Source organism: Halichoerus grypus, chromosome 3 (genome assembly GCF_964656455.1).
Source record: "Halichoerus grypus chromosome 3, mHalGry1.hap1.1, whole genome shotgun sequence".
NCBI lineage: Eukaryota > Metazoa > Chordata > Mammalia > Carnivora > Phocidae > Halichoerus > Halichoerus grypus.
Window position 1 is genome coordinate 129,565,704 of NC_135714.1, and position 18,652 is coordinate 129,584,355.

Here is an 18,652-nt window from a genome sequence, read left to right on the forward strand (position 1 = left end):
TATTTATTTTAGTATTAAATTCCAAATCTGGCTAAGTCACAGATTTTTAAATTGCTCACACAGGCATGTGCTTTGTATTGTAATTATATAAAGAAAAGTCTGGAACCATGCTGCATGGAGATGAGCATGGTCTATAGAAATTTTATGTAACCAGGAGCCAGATTGCAGAAGCTAATCCACAGGGGGGATTTAATGTAAGGATTAATGACCTGAATTTTTATTTAAAATATTGCTTGGTTTTATAATTCATAAACAATTATACAAAACACATGTAATTACATCATAATTTGCTAATTTAAAGTATATACAAAAAATTGCAGTAGATCTACAACTAAATGTATGAGCCCTTCTCGCACTGATCAGTATATGCCATATGAACAAGCAAACACAAAAATGTTTTGAATCAGCATTTTGGGTAGTGCATCTTTCGATATATCTCCTCTTTCAGAACTGAAGTGATGAATTGGGGTATATCACATGCCTAATGTTCCCTGGGTTTTTTTTTTTTTTAATTTTTTTATTGGTAGGATAATCAGTTTTGTTCATCTTTCTAACATGCATTGGAATTACAAACCAGTTGGATTTCATTTGCATACCTAGACCTTGTGTAAGCAGGGAAATACAGCAGCATCTCCAGTGGCTGACAACCCAGGTTTTCTAGACTGTTTGAGTGATACGTTGTGGGAGTGGTTGACCTCAAGCCATTATCTTACTTATTACCAAGCTTTTAATCTCTCTAAGATTTGTATTTGTGGTGGATACAAATTCCATGACACTGTTCTCTTGACATTACGGTCAAACAAATAACAAAGGGAGATATTTCATTAGGAGCCAGAATGCCGGGAATCACATTCTGTTTTTACCAACACACTTCTCATTTGCTTAGGTGAATTGCTGCCCTGTGTCACTCTCAGATACATTCCTGTACAAACATGGTATCAGTGAAAGAGCCCCTTTTTGGTGAAGCCACTCTTATTCCCTTTCCTGACTATGGCCGCAATGGACTCCCCTTCTTTGTCATCTAGTCCTCCTAGTCCTTCTGCCTCTGCTTCATGCGCCATTCACTTTTCTGTAAGCTTCAGTTCCTTCAACTATAAAATGGGTATGACAAAACCTAATTCATCGAGTGGTCGTGAGGATGACAAAGACAGTGAAAATATGGTGCCTGGCACAGAGTAAATGTCCCCATATATGGCAGCCCTTCCCACCAGCTCTGACTATTCCTTGCCCAGGCAAACCTCTCCCTGCTGTGAGCTGCTTATTCCCTGGGGCCTCAGACTGGATCTCACTCACATGCTCCACACGGCACATCTTGGGCAGTTGGGTAAGTGCTTCTTGAATCACCCATGAATACAAGAAGATGTGATCCCTACCCTCAAGGAGACCAGAGTCTGGGTCTGCAACAACTATAACTCAAAGTAGAAACTATGTTGCCATGGGGAGATGGAATGAAGAGGTTTAGAGAAGAAAGAGATTAACAGGACAGGTTGAAGGCAGGCACTGAGTAGGTGTTCAGCATAATGTTTTTGATCCTGGCAACCAGAGGTATTGGGATGCTAGAATTTTTTTTTTTTTAAAGATTTTATTTATTCATTTGAGAGAGAGAAAGAGAGAGAAAGAGAGGACAAGCAGGGGCAGAGGAGAGGGAAAAGGAGAGGTGAAGCCGACTCCCCACTGAGTGGGGTGTCCAACATGGGGCTCGGTCCCAGGACCCCGAGATCATGACCTGAGCCGAAGGCAGACGCTTAACCATCTGAGCCACCCAGGCGCCCCGGGGATGCTGGAGATTTTTTGCTAAATTTTACTGAACATGTTATATATATATATATTTTTTTAAAGATTTTATTTATTTACTTGAGAGAGAGAGAATGAGAGAGAGCACATGAGAGGGAGGAGGGTCAGAGGGAGAAGCAGACTCCCTGCCGAGCAGGGAGCCTGATGCAGGACTCGATCCAGGGACTCCAGGATCATGACCTGAGCCGAAGGCAGTCGCTTAACCAACTGAGCCACCCAGGCGCCCCTGAACATGTTATATTTTTGCTTTGAATTCTACCCCCCTCAACTTTTAATGACAGCTTGTTCTTTGAACTTCACATGTGACAGGGATGGACAGAGTGCTTTTTTTTTTTTGTAGCCCAAGCAGGTGGAATTAGATCTGAGAGCATCTGTTAAATGCATCTAGGTCCTTTTGACACTTCTGCAACCATTTACCCAATATATCTCCCATTATTTATACTGGTTGTGCTGTTTTGCTGAGCATATGCTCATTTCATATGCTTGGTGGTAGTCAGTGGGCAGATAATTTGAACACTTTTGATTTAAAAAAATTTTCATTATATTCTATTTAATGACTTTGAAAGATTCTTTCTCCGGAGAGAGAGCAGAATTAATGATTTTTTAATCACATTTTTTTGGCTAGCACGTTCTGCTTTGTGGTTTTACTCCCCCAATCACATAAGCTAGATTTAGGAGAGAAATCACAGGGGGATCTGTTCAGACAGTTACTTGTTTGATTCCCCCAGAGGCACTGGCTCTTAGATCTTCTACTAGTGTAGCTCCTCTGATCTTTTATTCTGTAAGGTGTTTGTGTCTGTCTATGATGGATGTTTCACTGACCCAAGTAAATGGAAGAAAATTTTCTCCAGCCTTTAAATGTATTGCTTTCCTCGTTCTTTCAAAAACACACTTTTCTTGAGTAAGAACATTTTAGAGGCATTTGGCATCAAATCAACAGAATTGTGGCCTTTAATGGAATTTGAAGCACTGAGAGGTGGTTTGATTGGTAAGAATCCATTTTTGTTTCTTTCTCCTTGGCTATACCCCTATACACAATAAAGAAGCAACTCTCTTTCTCCTCTTGTTTTTTTGAAACAAGAGTATCTGATTTTATTGAATTTTGTACTTCGGCTTTTATTGTCACTTTCCTTTTTCCCTCGAAGGGGAGGAAAAACTCTCAACTTTTGTACAGAGTAAATTAAATTATGAGGAAAATAGTCCACGGAGTTAAACAAGATGAACTGAGGTTTTGGAACTGAATCTGAGCATTGCCATGATGATGCAGATAGTCTAATCTATGATTCAGAAACATATTAGTCATTTTGATATACTTTTGATTTGACTAATTACCCTGAAGGCTGGCTGGCAGACTGAATTGCCCAAGTCACCTAGTAATTTCGATCAAATCAACGAGTAATTATAGTTTTGTGCAGGAAACAAATATAGAATACTGATTATGATAGACTAAAGAAGATGTTATTGTGATATAATCATATAAAATACTTAATTCTAGCATTATAGCAGTGCTTACCTTTTCCATACTCCAGTGCTTAAATTTTCAGCACACCGTAGAGAAAGGTTGTGGCAACTGTTTGGAGAGAATCATTTTATTCTCTCGGTATGAACATGTGAAAGATTTTCTGGTGATAAGGTAAATACTCATATTTTAAGTGTACTTTAATTATAATAAGCATGTTTTTGGAAGCCCTCAGAACTAAATATGGTCAGATTTGAAGCTCAGAATTCTCTTAGATTTCCCCACAGAGAGGACCTAGAAATAAGCAATTTGTATGGCAGAGCCCAAAGTTATTGGGACTAATTTCACTGTCAGTTCATTAGATAAATACTGATATTAGCATGATCGGGCCTACCTGAAATCCAAATACTGACATTTGTTTGGTTCCCATTCTGTCATCATCCTTTTCCTCACTTTGGGGAGATCCTTCTCCAGAGTATGGTGTTTGTTACTGAATTTGTATTTGGCAATGTTTGTATGCTATTTTTGTGGGCATAAATGTAAAATATTGTAGAAACAGAGCCATGTTTACTGAATGGCAAAATCTGTCTTTAATTTTACTTGCGTTGTCTCTGGGATGGTTTACCTATGTTCCTTTTCCATAAAAGCAGGAAATATAATTTACTTGGAATTAGTGCAGATTTGCTATATAATTAATGTTTGTGAAGCTCCTCCAGGGGAGTTATTCTGAAGAAAGCTCCTGTGTTGTGTGGTAACTTCATCCACTGTATATGTACTTGGCCAAAAAAAAAAAAAAAATCAGAAAGAGAAAGAGAACAATAATTTAAAAGTTTCAGGTATTTTGAGTTTGTTCTCGGGGAATTGTAGATGTGTTCCTGCTATTTTCTTACTTGGTCTTAGTTTCTACCTCCCTGTCATAGTGCGAAGGTCTTAGTGTGCATTTGAAGATACGTGTTGGGGCGCCTGGGTGGCTCAGTCGGTTAAGTGTCTGCCTTTGGCTCAGGTCATGATCCCAGGAGTCCTGGGATCGAGTCCCACATCGGGCTCCCTGCTCAGCTCCCTCTCCCTCTGCGCCTCCCACCTCTCTCTCTCTCTTTCTCTCTCTCTCTCTGTCTCAAATAAATAAAATCTTAAAAAAAAAAAAAAAGAAGATACATGTTATTTTTGGTATAACCTGACCCCAAATGCCTACTGCTTTGTTGGGATACTCAGCTATTTCTCCAGCTTCATGAGAAAAAGTTTGTTGATTTCGAACAAGTGCTTCACTAAGGAGTGTGGTAGTAATTTTGAGTATTTGCATGTCTTGCCTTATGCATTGACATTAGAGCTTCATCTACAGGTAAGTTGCAATTCCATTCCAATAGTATTGAGTCAGATAATCAATTTTTGGTAATCCCACAGGGTTTAGAATGGAAGTGAATTATTATGCACATATATGTTAATATTATATAAAATTATTCTTCCAAAAAAAGGAACTCCTTTGCTTCTATATCCTCTTCACAGCTCCTTTGATTTTAGAACTTAATTAGCTCTAAAGTGCAGGATGCTTTGAGGGGAAAGTAGGGACTCTTGTCTACTCTTTTTGCTTATCGTTTTCAACCTGAAGCACTAATTCTAGGGAGAAATGGTGCCAATTGCAAAATGTGTCTCCAGCAAAACTTAATTTAAAACACTGTCTTTGATTTTTCTTTTCTTGCTTTTGCTTTCTCCTTCTTTCTCTTCTGTACAAAAGACATTGATACACACATGTTAATTTAGTAGAGAAGAGTTTTAATTAAATAAGTATGGATAGCCTGAAACCACTCTAGAAGCAAGTGTAGATGAACTGAAGCAGAATATGGGAGAGTTGAGATCAACCCAGTTGCTTCTGGAGGCTTAGAGATAAATTAATGCCTTCCTCCTCATGAGGACAGCCTCTCTGCAGGTCTGCTCAGGGGGCTGCCAGCCATCCAGTCAGTAAGCCTTCCTTGCTGCCACAGAGGAACTGCTTCCTGTGAGTCGCTTCAGGTTTTACTTTTATTTCCTGAAAAGGCATCACAGCAAGCCTAAATTCTGGACCCCCCCAAGCAGAAATTAGAGCCTCCATTATTACCCTTCGTTAATAGCAAATTACATATGGCTTTTCTACTGTAGTATCTCGGAAGAGACAGCAACTCATGATTAGTATATACATCTGTGAGCAGAGCTAGACTTGAGCGTGTGTGCGTGCACGTGTGTGTGTGTGTGTGCGTGCGTGCGCGCGCGCCTCTCTGTGCTCAGGGAGAGAGAGACACACAGAATGTCCCTTGCGTTGAGGTAAAGCACGGCTCTGTTCAGGGGTAAGCAATCTCTTAACACATTCTGCTTCGGACTTCCACAGGACGAAGCTTGTGGTAAAACGGACGCTCCAGAGTAGTGAGGTCTGCTGTCCATGAGGGCAGTATTTTTAAAAGAGAAAGTTTAAGAAATTCATTGTAGGTGCATCATGATCTTTGGTTTTCATGGCAAATATTAGTTTGAAAGATAGGGGTTTGTACAAGTAGAAAAAAATCCTATAAAAAAAAAAAAAGATTTAAAAAGTTCTGCACGGTGGTGAAATCGCTCAAGTTTCCCTTCCGTAAACTGTGGTGCTAGAAGCTTTTCTAAATACGAGAGATCATCATAGTGAGCTATATTTACTTTGACTGCTTTTGTTTTTTCTTGAAAAGAGGTCCTTAAAAAATTATTGAGAACCATGGAGAGTCCAGGATTCCTCCAACTACATTTGGAGCAGCGATCTAGACTGACAGATATTTTGGCAGAGCGTTAACTTTTCATATTCCCAGCACTATGAACCCCATAAGGGAAGGTGAACTACAGAAATTTAACCGAAGAAGTATTATTGCACAATAATATTAAAATAAACATTAGAAAAGTGGTCAAGAGTAAGACTGCCACTCTTCTGAATTCTTTATGCTTTCTTAACGTGTCATTTTCATCCATATTTATTCCATTGGAAGTTAACAACTCATAACTATGGATGTAGTTGTTTTCCCCTTGTGTGTTTTCTGTTGAATGTTCTCAAACATTTTGTGGTCCTTATAATTGATTCAAATAGCATATTATGTTCGGATACTCTTTTATCCCTACGCATACCCATCAGGCTGTAATTCCCGCAGGATACCTTTCCTATCCTGCTGAGATGAAGAGACTTCCAGCGCACTGTAATTGCTTTACTAAGCCGGACTTGGGTACTTTCCTTTGGTTTGGGATGTTCATTGGCTTGTATTTTAAATTAAAAAATGCTTTTGCCGAGTAGTACATGAACATGGTACCAAATTCAAAAAGTGAAGAAAGGTACACAGTGAAAAGAAGTCTCTCTGCCTCCCCTGTCCCCGCCACCCCATGCCACTCTGCTGATGGTCTGTGCATTTACAGGCATATCGAGGAACACATTCCTTTTTTATCTTAGACAAATGGTGGCATACAGTACTTGATGTTCTGTCCATATCCCAGCAAACTTTTCATATCAGTACATTCGGAGCTGCCTCCTTTAAAAAAAAAAAAAAATTGTGACCCAGGATTCCATTATATAGAAGTGCCTAACTTAGATAACCAGGCCATTGCTGGCGGATATTGAGGATCTTTCCACTTGTTTACTATCTAAACAGTGCTCCAGAGGACATCCCTGTAGTTAGGTGTTCGTGGTTAAAAGGATGTGTCTGGGTCAGATCCCAGGATATCTGTATGACCTTGATTAGACCTTGATTACCTCTCTGTGACTCAGTTTCCTTATCTGTGAAAGAAGGGAGTATAGTTCACAGGGTGGTTGAGAAGATTTAATGGTGTAATATATTTCAAATAGTCCTGGCACAGAGAAATGCTCAATACGTGTCAACTCTTACTGTTAGTCAGTCTGCCATTTTGCAAGGTGAACGTGTCTTCCCAGGATAAATGCATAGAAGTGGTTTTCCTGACCTAATTTAATTTTGAAGCCTGTTGCCAAATGGTTCTCTGTAGGTAGAAGCCCAGGTTATGCTCTCACCTGAGGGGTAGGAGGTGCGCTCATTTTTACTTCTCATAAGTCACCTCTTGATACGTGTAAATCTGGACTGTGTATATTCCTGAGGTCCGAGTAGTAGTTGCTCAAGGGGGAGAGATTTCAAGTTAAAAAGTTCTTTTCCCTGGAATTTTTCAGGGCTTCTAGAAGATCTCGCTTTTTATTTTTATCCATATGACATCTTATCTTGATGATAAACTGATTGTGGCAATAATAAATATGTGAGTGGTGAACTACATTAAGCCAGTAGGTTTTTATTGTGTACTTCTAGAATCCTTTACCTACTCATGGATGAGAAATGCAGTCTTTTAAATCCTCATACAACAGTGGTACCATTTGTTAGAGGGATTATTATATTTACACGTAAGGAAGTCTTACATTATTTTTCTGTTCATAAAAAAATAAATGTGAAATTAGAACTTTATAATCTTAGGTTATCATGTAAGTGCTACTATTATTCCACTGACTTGAAGGCAAGATCCCAGTCTTGATTAGCTCAAGTACCTGTGGCTTACACCATTTCTGTCGTGTGTATAGTACACAAAAGGTACCCAACTCTGTGGCTGATTGCATAGACTGGTGAAGAAGAGCGCTTTGCCCCGATCAGCAAAGGATCATGTTCTAGGAGACGAGCAGGTTGTTGGTTCTGAGCTTTTGCTGACATTATAATAAATGCTAATCATTTTGTACCTCTGATGCCTCACCTTGCAGTGTTTTGGGTAGGAGTGGAGGTGCCTAGCCAGCCATGAAATTTGTAGGGCACCAAGGCCTAAACTGATTATTATTCAAGCGCCTGGTTACTCATGGGGCTGGAACAACCCCCACGGTGCTGAGAGAGAACTTTGTTGCAATTCAAGTCACAAAAGTTCCACAACTCTCTTTAGTCATACCTTTCATATTGGAACTGGCTTGTAGCCTCTGTTTTGGGACTCTTCATGGTTTTACGATGAATGCATCTTTAAAGTGGCTTTTAAACTTTTTTGAAGGGGGGGCAATTCATTCACCCTTTTTTGAATTGGCTGAAGACCATAGCCACCTCTCCCCAGAGAAAGGATGCCAACAATTTATGAGATTCATGGATGTATAGGGAATGTTATTGGTACTTCACTCATTGTACTTAGCGTGTCTCGTGCCATGCACGGACGGATGCAGGGCATTTTTGCAAAGGAGGCTTTTCATGTTGTTATTTCAAAAGGCAATCATCACCTCACCTTACTTTACTACAGGTTGCATACCTGAAAATTTTCACTGAAAGCATTTGAAAAATTACTGGGAGGGAATGAATTCTGATTGCTACAGCTATAAAGACAAGTACAGACTAAACAACACAACTTCCCAAAGTACCTACTTTTCCATAGAAAATGACCAAGACATGTTGGTCAAAAACTTAAATTTTTTTTTTCCAGGAACATTTCTTGAGAAGAACTTCGTTAGTATGAGAAGGTTCTTAGATTCAGAGGACTTATCCCAAATCTCTGCTTTAGAATATTACCCCAGAGAAGTTGTCAGATCATCTTGTGACTGCATTTACCTTAGTTAAATTTTAGGGCTTTGTGGCAGAAATCTTGACTGAGTTGTCCCTTGATAGCTTTCAACAAAATAGTGGTGTGAAAGGGTGGTGCATACTACCAAGATTGTAGTGATTAATTGGGTTGTTGGGGAGACTCCCCAAGAGTGGTCTAGTTTTCATGCTTCAACAAGTCACCCCATGTGTACAAGAAACTTCTCTGTTCAGTTACCAGTGAGCTGATGTCTCAACACTTGCTATAATTTTCAAAAGCTGTAATTTTTTCACTCCAAATCCTTGCCAGTATTGGTTTAGTTTCTTAAATAGCCTTAAAAATTAAGTCCCCAAACAAATTTCAGGTATGAGTATGAATATTAACTTTAATTTTTCTTTTCCATTTTTTCTGCTTATCAGTCCATTGCATGGCACTTGGGTATGACCTAGTTGGCAGCCCATTCTTGTGAAATTAAAATGTAAAACATGGTGGAATTATTTCAAGGAATTATTGACAGTTTTCTGAAACCTCCTTACTATTTTAAAGTATGCATTTATCAGAGCCTGAAACTATTTGGAATGTGTGAATGGAGAGAATTTTCTTTGTGCGCACTCTGTGTGTTAACTGATGACCTACAACTTGGCGGAACAAAACAAGACTCTGCTTTACTGAATAATGGACAGTCATCGATGAATGAGCCAGAGTCAAAAACTATGGCAAGTTGAGGGATCGTTAGGACAAGGTCTGGGAGAGTCAGGGGCTATTGGATGCTTGCTTTATTTTTCACAGTCCAGGATTGCTATGTGATATGACAGCGAGAGAGAAAAGGAAACTGGGCCAGAGGATTACAGCACAGGGAGGATTTGGGTTTAATAGGATTTTATTAGGCTCTAAGCAGAGGTTGTCTGAGGTAGTTTGACCCACACTGAATCCCCCTCCCCCCACTGCTATTACTTATAATTGAGGGCAGAAGTTTCCTCTCTCTTTAGGTGTTCCCAATATTTGAAGAGTCTTCACCCTAGATGGAATTTTATATGATAAGCACATTTACAGTAATAGACTTTTTATGTGTTTAGTAGCAGCCGATTCAGGGCATTCCAAAGTGCATTCTAAAACAATGAGTTCTTCTACTGGCAATTGCTCAGGAAACAAACAAACAAACAAACAAACTGTGAATTATATTCAAGATGGTTGATTCCTGTGCTTTGGGTTCTTTAAGTGAAATATGCTTTAATTGTTAAAACGAATACAGATCGAATCCATGTATAACTAGAATTCTTACAAAGATTTTTGTACAGTGGCCATTATTCTTCTTCAAAGCTTATCTTCTTACCCCTCCTCAATTAGTACAACAGTTGTAATAAAGTACAGAAAATAATGACTTTTGAGCTGGAGGAGACCTGAGAAATAATCATGTAGTCCTAACTCACCTAAGTGAGGTTCCAAACCAAGGTCCCTGTTTTCCACTCAAGGTCTCACAGCTGGGTAGAGCCTTGGGGCCGAGTCCCAGTTAAGAGCTCAGGTCCCCAAGAGGCGACTTGACGTCTTGTGACTTCCACACTTGGACAACTGAACTAAAAACTCTTAGCCCTTACCCTTGGTTCCCCACTTTAAATCCACCTAATCCTTCCAACCATTTCCACAAACCAACCAGAGAGGAGGGAAGAAGGAGAAATGGGAAGGAAGCCTGCCATGTCTTTTCATCAAGTTCAAGAGATTGCTTCTGATATGGCAACTCACTGTGGAAAGACTCCACATGGCTTCTCTTGTATCTCTAGGCCTCTCCTTGCTGTGTTGTTGACCTTGCCTTTCCTCTGCTCCTGTTGCTCTACCAAAATCCTTTAAAAAAAAACACCTATGCATCCATCCATCCATCCGTCCATCCATCCATCCGTCCATCCATCCGTCTTCAAATTCTCTATGTTCATTGGTTCCTTCCCATTAGGCCTGCAAATATGATCACTTTTTCCTTAATAAAAATGTTCCTTGGCTCTGTTTCCCCTTAAGGTGACCATCATTACTTTTCCTTAAAGAATTTTTTATAATCCATTATTAGAGGATACTATATTTGAATAGATAAAAGAAGGATGTTATGAGATCGTATATCGTTAAATGCCAAAATGTTTACACTGTAATTTCAGTATGATAGTGAAAGAGGGGTATATTAAAATATAGTCATTTGTAGTTCAGGGGAAAAATGTGATTTTCACACATTTATAGCTTTCCTAAGTATTGTGGTTTTGAAAGGAGGCTGAAATTAGATAAAGATGTCTGTCTATTTGGAAATGAGGTTGAAGGAATTTTTATGGTAGAGGTATAATCTAGATGACCAGAATCTAAGCTTTTTTGATTATATAGTATATTTTATAATGTGATATGGAAGCATATGCGTGTGCTTTTTCTCATAGTCAAAAGATATCATGTACTTTCTAAAAAAAGCCAAATAAGAATACATATAATTCTTATGTCAGTTATCTCTAGCTCCAACAATGATTTAATAACATTTTTCTTTCCCTACTGATGAAAAATATTTTTGTATATATTATTAATGAAATATATAAATTTGACTACACAATAGTCAGTTCTGTCTTTGCAATATAGAATCTGTGCCAGTGTATACATGGGTTTTGATAGCTCCTCCCCCCATACCAAAAAAACTCAACAACCACACCACAAAACCACACGCAACCACTGTTGGACAGAGTCCTTTGGGTATTTTTTGGGGTTGGTGGTTCATATGAAGAAAGAACAAAATCACTCTGAATGGTTTACAGAGCTCTTTCTCAGGCATGAAATCCGAGTTGATGTGCATGTGGGTATTTATGGGAAGAACAGGCTGAGTATGTGGCAAGAGTGTTCCTCTGAGCAGTCCCAGCGCCGGGTATGATAGGCTGAAGAGAGCGGAGGGCCAGAACGGGGGAAATGTCCCAACAATGCCATATGCATGACTCAAGCACGCATTCTGGTGACTGCAGCCTCTTTTACCTGCTCCTGGCTTTTTGCTAAGTTTTGTCCTGCTCTGTTCTTCACTTGGGACTTTTAGCTGTGCTCTGAGAGTTAAATAAAAAGCTTGGAATGGAAAAATGCAAAAAGGAATAAAGTAAAGCCTGAGAACAGGCAAATGCAGAAATGTATTGGAAACCTCGGTGCTTGAGGAAAGGCGCCCTTCTATGTCTCTCATAAATATGGAGCCATCTCTTGTAGTTTTATATTGCCCTGGGGACATGCTAGTGCTTTAATACTCTAACATGGGAATAAGAGAGAAAGAGAGTGGAAATATCCAGCTCGTCTCTGGGTGTATTCAGAAGTATTTTCATTTATAGAATCTTCTGGCATAGTGTTTCCTTTTTAAATGTGGCTTGCTCTACTTGCCTGTGTTTAGGTTCTTCAGGCATCTGCTTCAAAAGTATGATTGGATAAACATCATCCAAGTGAGATGCACTTTTCTCAGAGAACATACAGCTTCCTTAAGGGAATAGGGCCAGGGATTATAGCCAGGAGAAAGGAGAATAAAGATTTCTAGAAGGAACCCTGGACTGGGAATCAAGAGACTTACATTCCATTTCCATCAAAACTAACTTGTAGTTTAGGACTTTAGCTAAGAGATTTATCTTGTCTGTAATGCAGTCTCGCTATCTGCAAAGATTGCATGTGAAGTCCCTTTGAGAACGAACTTAACAGACCTGAGAGAGCATGTTTCTAATTTTCATTTAGAAGCAACTGGCATGTTGAATGTTCCCCTCATACGTTTGAAGACGAATCGGAGAATCCTGGAGCTGAAAGGAGTCTCAAGGAGTCTCATACTTTCTGAACCTCTGGGATAAACCAAAACACTCTGATTTTCCTCATTATGATCGTTACATCATCTGAATAAAAGACACTTTCACAGAAATCCTATGTTAAAGACAATGAGGGAGTTGAATCAGAACTTGGTTTATGTCTTATCACTTAAAACAGGTCTGTACGCTGAAATGATACCTCTGAGGACCAGCCTGGTAACCAAAAGTGAGGTGAAGAGGCTGGCTGTAGGATTCTAGGGAGTGGCCAGGACCTCGGAGATGGGGACCACATACCCTGTGTGTGTGGGGAGGCACGTGGGCCCAGTAAAACATGCCTCCCAGTGGCAAAGGGTCATTGCTGGCAGTGGACAATGTCTTATTGAAAACAAGAAATTTGGAATTATTAGGAATTACATGTCAGGGAGTTCACCAATTTGAATAATAAAATATGGTCATAGAAGATACACACAGGCTGTTTCCCTCAGGTCTGTAATTTGTGTGAGCCTCCCTCAAACAGGCCTTCCTCTTTCTACGTACTTTCACCCTCTTCCATTCTCCCTAAAAAATGTTTCCTTTCCTCAGAATGATCAATTCTAACCAGTTTCTGTTATGTCCTACCATTTTTTTCAAGATATGAATGTCGAATGGTTCGCCTGCTACCCCCAGCAGAATATTCCTTAACAATTTTCTAGTGTTTAATTTCACTCCCCACAAAGAACTTGACCCATAAGTCTAACCCGAATCCTCACCTTAAGCCCCCTTTCTCACATTTTATTGTTTGTAGGAGGAACGGTTGACCAGTGTTCTCCTCATAATACCCTTCATACTACTCAGTTGAAAAATCGAGGTTTTTTTGGCACTACAAATCTGGAAATTTTATCATGGGTTGTGTTTTCCAGTGCACTAATAATTATCGTGTAATCACTTTAGCCCAAACTCTCTCCAGTCTGTATGCTGAAAACAAATAGCATTTTGAACTGGACCCAGTCCTTTCTGTGGGCTCATCAAACGGGAGATGCTGCCACTATTGTATTGCTTCCGTCTGCGAGTCAGCCCCATGCAACTGGGTCATAGTTGCTGTAAGCTCTATGACCTCAGTATCTTTTTTCTCCCTACTGGCTCTGTGGTAGTTGGACTTTCTTCATATTTTATCCACATAATTCATTTTTCATTTGTAAGTGTGCTACCTTGTACTCACACCGAGTAAGCACTATCTTGTTTTTGACGGATCATTTCTGTCTCTGATTTGTCAAGGTTACTTGGAATTCTGTCATTTTTCAGAAAAGCCAGAAACCTTAACTTGGTTTGTAGCTATGAAATGACTGAGAATGCTTTCAATTCCATTATGACAGCCATTGATTAGAAAAAAATTCAATCATATCAGACCCAGGAGTCTGGGTGCTGTTTTATGCCTACCCCGAGTTGCATCGGGGCGTTTATTTCTGTCACTATTAACTAATGGTTTTCCTGCTTCTGGATGCTTTTAAATTCCACAAACATTGGTATCATAGTTTCTTGCTCGGTTATAGAAACAGTTTGAATGATTAGACTTATTATCTAGGGGGTTGTGGTTGATGGTAGTGAAGAAAATAAACCCAATAATTATTTAATTTATGCATATCGCTTTGGTAGTTTCATTATTTTATATTTTTAGTAGCAAGGTAAGAGTAAATAGGGGGGCCTATAGATTGGGTAGAAATGTCTATTTTGTAGATGTTTTTGTTCTGTGTTGGACTTCAAGACTGTCTATGCTTTGATTTAAATTCAATGGCCAGTGTCCTATTTAATATGTGAACATAACGAGATGCATTTTTATTATTGTCATTACAGGTTTCGGAAGATGACAGTGAAATGTGAAGAAGTTACGTTTCTTATGTGATACTTGAAAGTTAGTGACTGCTTGCCAAATTTTCCCGAAAATTAAATATGACTTAGAAGCACTGATTTACGAAGGTTTATGATGTCATCGGTTACGACGGAAAACAAACTCCCACAGGCCGTGAGCCTGCAGGGAGTTGACCCAGAAACATGCATGATTGTATTTAAAAACCACTGGGCGCAGGTAATGTATGAGTTGCACTTTTCTCTGCTGGTCTAGGTAGCTCTCGAGGCCTCTATTCCATTGAACCAGGGGTTTCCTACCTCTGTGACGGGTGACTAGGCTTCCAGAAACATAGGGAGCAAAACCCTTGCAGGTAGGAAGAAAAGCAACTTTTTTTTTTTTTTTTTTTGGCTTTCCTAGAATACATATCTGGTTGAAAACCATGGTTTCCATAAAAGCAATTAGGGAACATGTATGTTCCTCAGATATTTTTGGAAGAACAGCTGTTGGCCTGAAAGGGACTTTGACATTTCATTGCAATGGACTTGACCAGGATTAGAGTCTCTCTTTCCCTCCTCCCTGCTGATTTCCATCTAGTCCTTACACTCTTGACAGCGCTAAAATACACATTTATTAAATATTTACCAAGTGCTGTGCTGAGTACTTCAAAAGCCTTATGTCATTTACTCTTCTCCACAAACCTGTAAGACCATTAGTGTTAGCTTCCTCATTTTACAGATGAGGGAATGGAGGATTAGACATGTGGAGTAACTCGCTTGAGGTTATGCAGATAGTGAGTTTCCAAGCAAGTACATGGTAGACCTTGGTTCCTCGACTTGTGTATTTGACCTCTGTGCTCTACCATTTTTCGGGCTGGTGGTCCCTGCGTCATTTAAGGAAAGAAGATGCCTGGCAGTATCTGAATTCATTACAAAGCTGGTTATAAAAGTTTTTTTGATTATTCAGTTTGACTTCTGTGTAACTCTGATCTGCTTGTATAGATAATTACGGGTTGAATGTTCAGAAAATTTATCAGCTCACCGCTTTCCTCAGGGAGTTTACAAGTAGTAAAATAAATAAAATTGGCCTTCTTTACTACTTGTCCAACATTACACTCCCTAGGTGAGCTGGTAAGTGGCTATTTATGTGACAGTTTTTTAATGACTACCCAGTTCCTTCCTGTGGCCGGAAACAGCAGAGGGGTTAAAGCACTGAGCCTGCAAATCACAGCAATTATGGGGGACACAGTTTAGATCAAAAACAAAATCAATTCTGCTTCTGGGTCATTTACACTTTGTAGCTTCTTGTCACTAGTGTAAAACTTCCAAGATTTTTTATGCATTTCCCATTCTCTGACTTTTTGCTGTTAGAATCTTAATGGGTTTGCTCTGGATTTTAAGGGCACATCTGCTTTAGCAAAGAGAGGAAAGTAATTCAGGAGTTTTTCGAATAATTAGAGTAATTATCTTTGACTTTGCAGTTTTATAAGTATTTTAATGTGCTGGCTCCAAAGTGGGGTTGTGAACACTAAGGGGTGTGCCTGTTAGTCCATTGGGTGTGGGAAGAATATTTTAGAAGGCCTATTTTTATCTTTATCTTTTGAAAATGTCTATTTTGTGTTTATAAAGTATGTAATATAGTCACATATTAGCATGTGCACATTTATTATTGTATCTAGTAATTATTTGCGCTCCTCTTTTTTTTAACTGGTAGGAGTGCGCTGTCAGATGTTTTATATTGAGAATACTTCCAGCCTTAGTCATTTCATTTGGCTGAAAAAGTCCATCATTCTAATACACATTCTTGGCTCTGGGCCCATTTTGTTTATTTGTATAAAAATACTTTTGACTGTAGCGTTCCTGGTGGAGAATCTGTGATGGGATCCATTCAGTATTCTATACCAGTCTTCAAAGACAGGATATATCATCAACCTCTTGATTTTATGCGGATGGATCATTTGCCCTGTCAGATTCCATCCCGGACAAGCTTTCTCCAAAGCTGTTGGAGTGCTGGTAGAGAGTCTTTAAATGTGTAAATACTCTTTCCCATTGGTGATGGAGTAAATATTGGTCCCAGAATCATATTACTCATTTCCATATCCGATATGAATGACTTCAGCATCATTAAACATTTTGGGTGATCTGAAGCATGGCACCTTTTGTTGAGTACAGAAAAATACTGAGTTGAGGGTAAGGATAACTTTGTCAGAGGGAATGGTGTTCAGTTAAACACTTCCTTTTGTAAAGTGGGGACACTCTTGGTCTTACTCCTCTTTCAACCATTTCTTTACCTTGCTTTCCTCTTTAGGCTTGACCTTTCCTTTTAAATAAATCTGCAGAGTGCCCGCAGTCTCTGTCTACTTCCAAGAAAGGCTCTTGTGGGCCTTTCGGTTGCTTTATGAATAAAAATACTGGTTGAAGAAATGCATGTGGATGTCAACACAATTATAGTTAAATGGAGGTTTATTAGCCCCAACTATGGATTCATCATTGTAGGCTGCACGGGTGGGACATGGGGATGTGTCAGCCTTGGAAGAACAGGGTCTGGGCTTTTAAAGAATGTATGCGCTAATTTGGAGGACGAGGTGAGATACATTATTAGAAAATGAATAATAATGATTACAGGAATTAAGTCAAAGGAAGGGACTATTATGCGTGAAAATGGCTTGGGAAATGGAGGAATGAGATTTGGCTAGCTTAACTACAGGAAAGGAGGTTTTTTTTTTCCCCCCTTAAGGTTTTATTTATTTATCTGAGAGAGAGATAGAGAACATGAGAGGGGGCAGGGTCAGAGGGAGAAGCAGACTCCCCATTGAGCAGGGAGCCTGATGAGGGACTCGATCCTGGGACTCCAGGATCATGACCTGAGCTGAAGGCAGTCGCTTAACCAACTGGGCCACCCAGGCGCCCCTAGGAAAGGAAGACTTTGATGACAAAGGAAAAGAACATTTTAGAGAAGGGGTTTTGGGAAGGAATGCTCAGTGTTGGCTTTTTTCGGTGGTAAGAAAAGAAAAGTGAGGAAGTCAGGGCAAAGAGGAGATGCAGGGCTACAAGTGAGGTAAGGCCCGGGACCTTCAGTTGATAGGAATAAATGATTCTCACTGTTTGGGAGGTTTATACATTAGCTCTTGGCCATGAGTCATGCAGCCTGGGGGCGCATGCAGAACGCTTAAAGTCAGACATAAACTCCCGTGACTGGTGTGATGGCAGCCCCCGGGTTCCCCTGAGGCAACCCGAGGAAACCTGTAAGGCTGGCAAGAAATGTGACCTAGTCAGAACTGGGTGACAGCATTGTATTTCCTGAAGTGTCCGATTAGCTGGCAAGCACAATGCTTTTTTTTATATGTTAAACTAGGGAAAATGAAGTCAACAGTAGTCTGTGGTATCCGCAGTTCTTCTGTTTGTTAGGATACTTCAGTACAAATTCAGCATAATTAACATATATTTGACAGGTTCTGTTCCGCTGTTTACTAGTAGCTTCTGTTCCAGACCTTGACTTAAAAAAGCAAACTTTGATGGAGGAGGATATCCGCTTGCCCACCTACACCTTGCAGTCTGTCAGGGACAGCTCGTTATACAACCAGCCGTCATCCAAGGCAGTCTGTGATTCCGGAGGCTCGCCAGCAGAGAGACCTTGAACAGCCTTGTCGTGCACTTTAGTTTCCAAATTGTTCCCTGGGTCCAGTGATCTCATGACATCCCCAGAAGCGTTCTCTAGTGGACATTCAGGAATAGTTACATTCCTAGCAGCAACCCCGGAGAACCCAGGCTATAGGATTCTGCTAGCCTGGGTGCCGGCCAGTACGTCCTCCCGCTTTCTGAGATGCCATCTCACACTGTGAAGTTGTCAGAGCAGTGAATCGAAAACCCAGTATCGTTTTTCTAGTTGGACATTTCAGTGGCATCTGGGCACCTATGGGCCAGGATGGCACATAGGGTCTTTATTTCACTCCTTGTCTCTGATTTAGTCTCCAGAAATGCAACATTACTTGGAGTTCCTAGCCACCCCCACTCCTAGGCAGTGCCCGGCAGGCTATTTCAGGCTTCTCTGCCTTAGGCATTTCCTCCTCTTCCTGTCTGGAATATCCCTCCCTCTGGTTAAAGCCTCTGTTTCTTAAGGACTCATTGGGGACATCAGTTCTTCTAGGAAACCTTCCGTGCTCCCTCTTATGTTTCCACTCTGTGCTCCAACAGCATCCTGAGTGTTCTTTTGCTGTTAGACCAACCACATGTACAGTAGCTTCTTCCCGACCTCATTTCACGCTCCTCATGGTCAGAG

General features: G+C 40.1%; 1 protein-coding gene across 2 annotated transcripts in view; it reads left to right on the top strand.

The window, feature by feature from the left end:
• Positions 1-18,652, top strand: part of FHIP1A (FHF complex subunit HOOK interacting protein 1A) — a 224,646-nt gene that overhangs the window by 129,989 nt on the left and 76,005 nt on the right. For both annotated transcript variants that reach the window (XM_078069309.1, XM_078069310.1), the window contains exon 3: positions 14,383-14,614. In XM_078069309.1, the coding sequence (XP_077925435.1) occupies positions 14,510-14,614 (105 nt within the window). In that variant the 5' untranslated portion in view covers positions 14,383-14,509. The remainder of the gene's footprint in view (positions 1-14,382; positions 14,615-18,652) is intronic.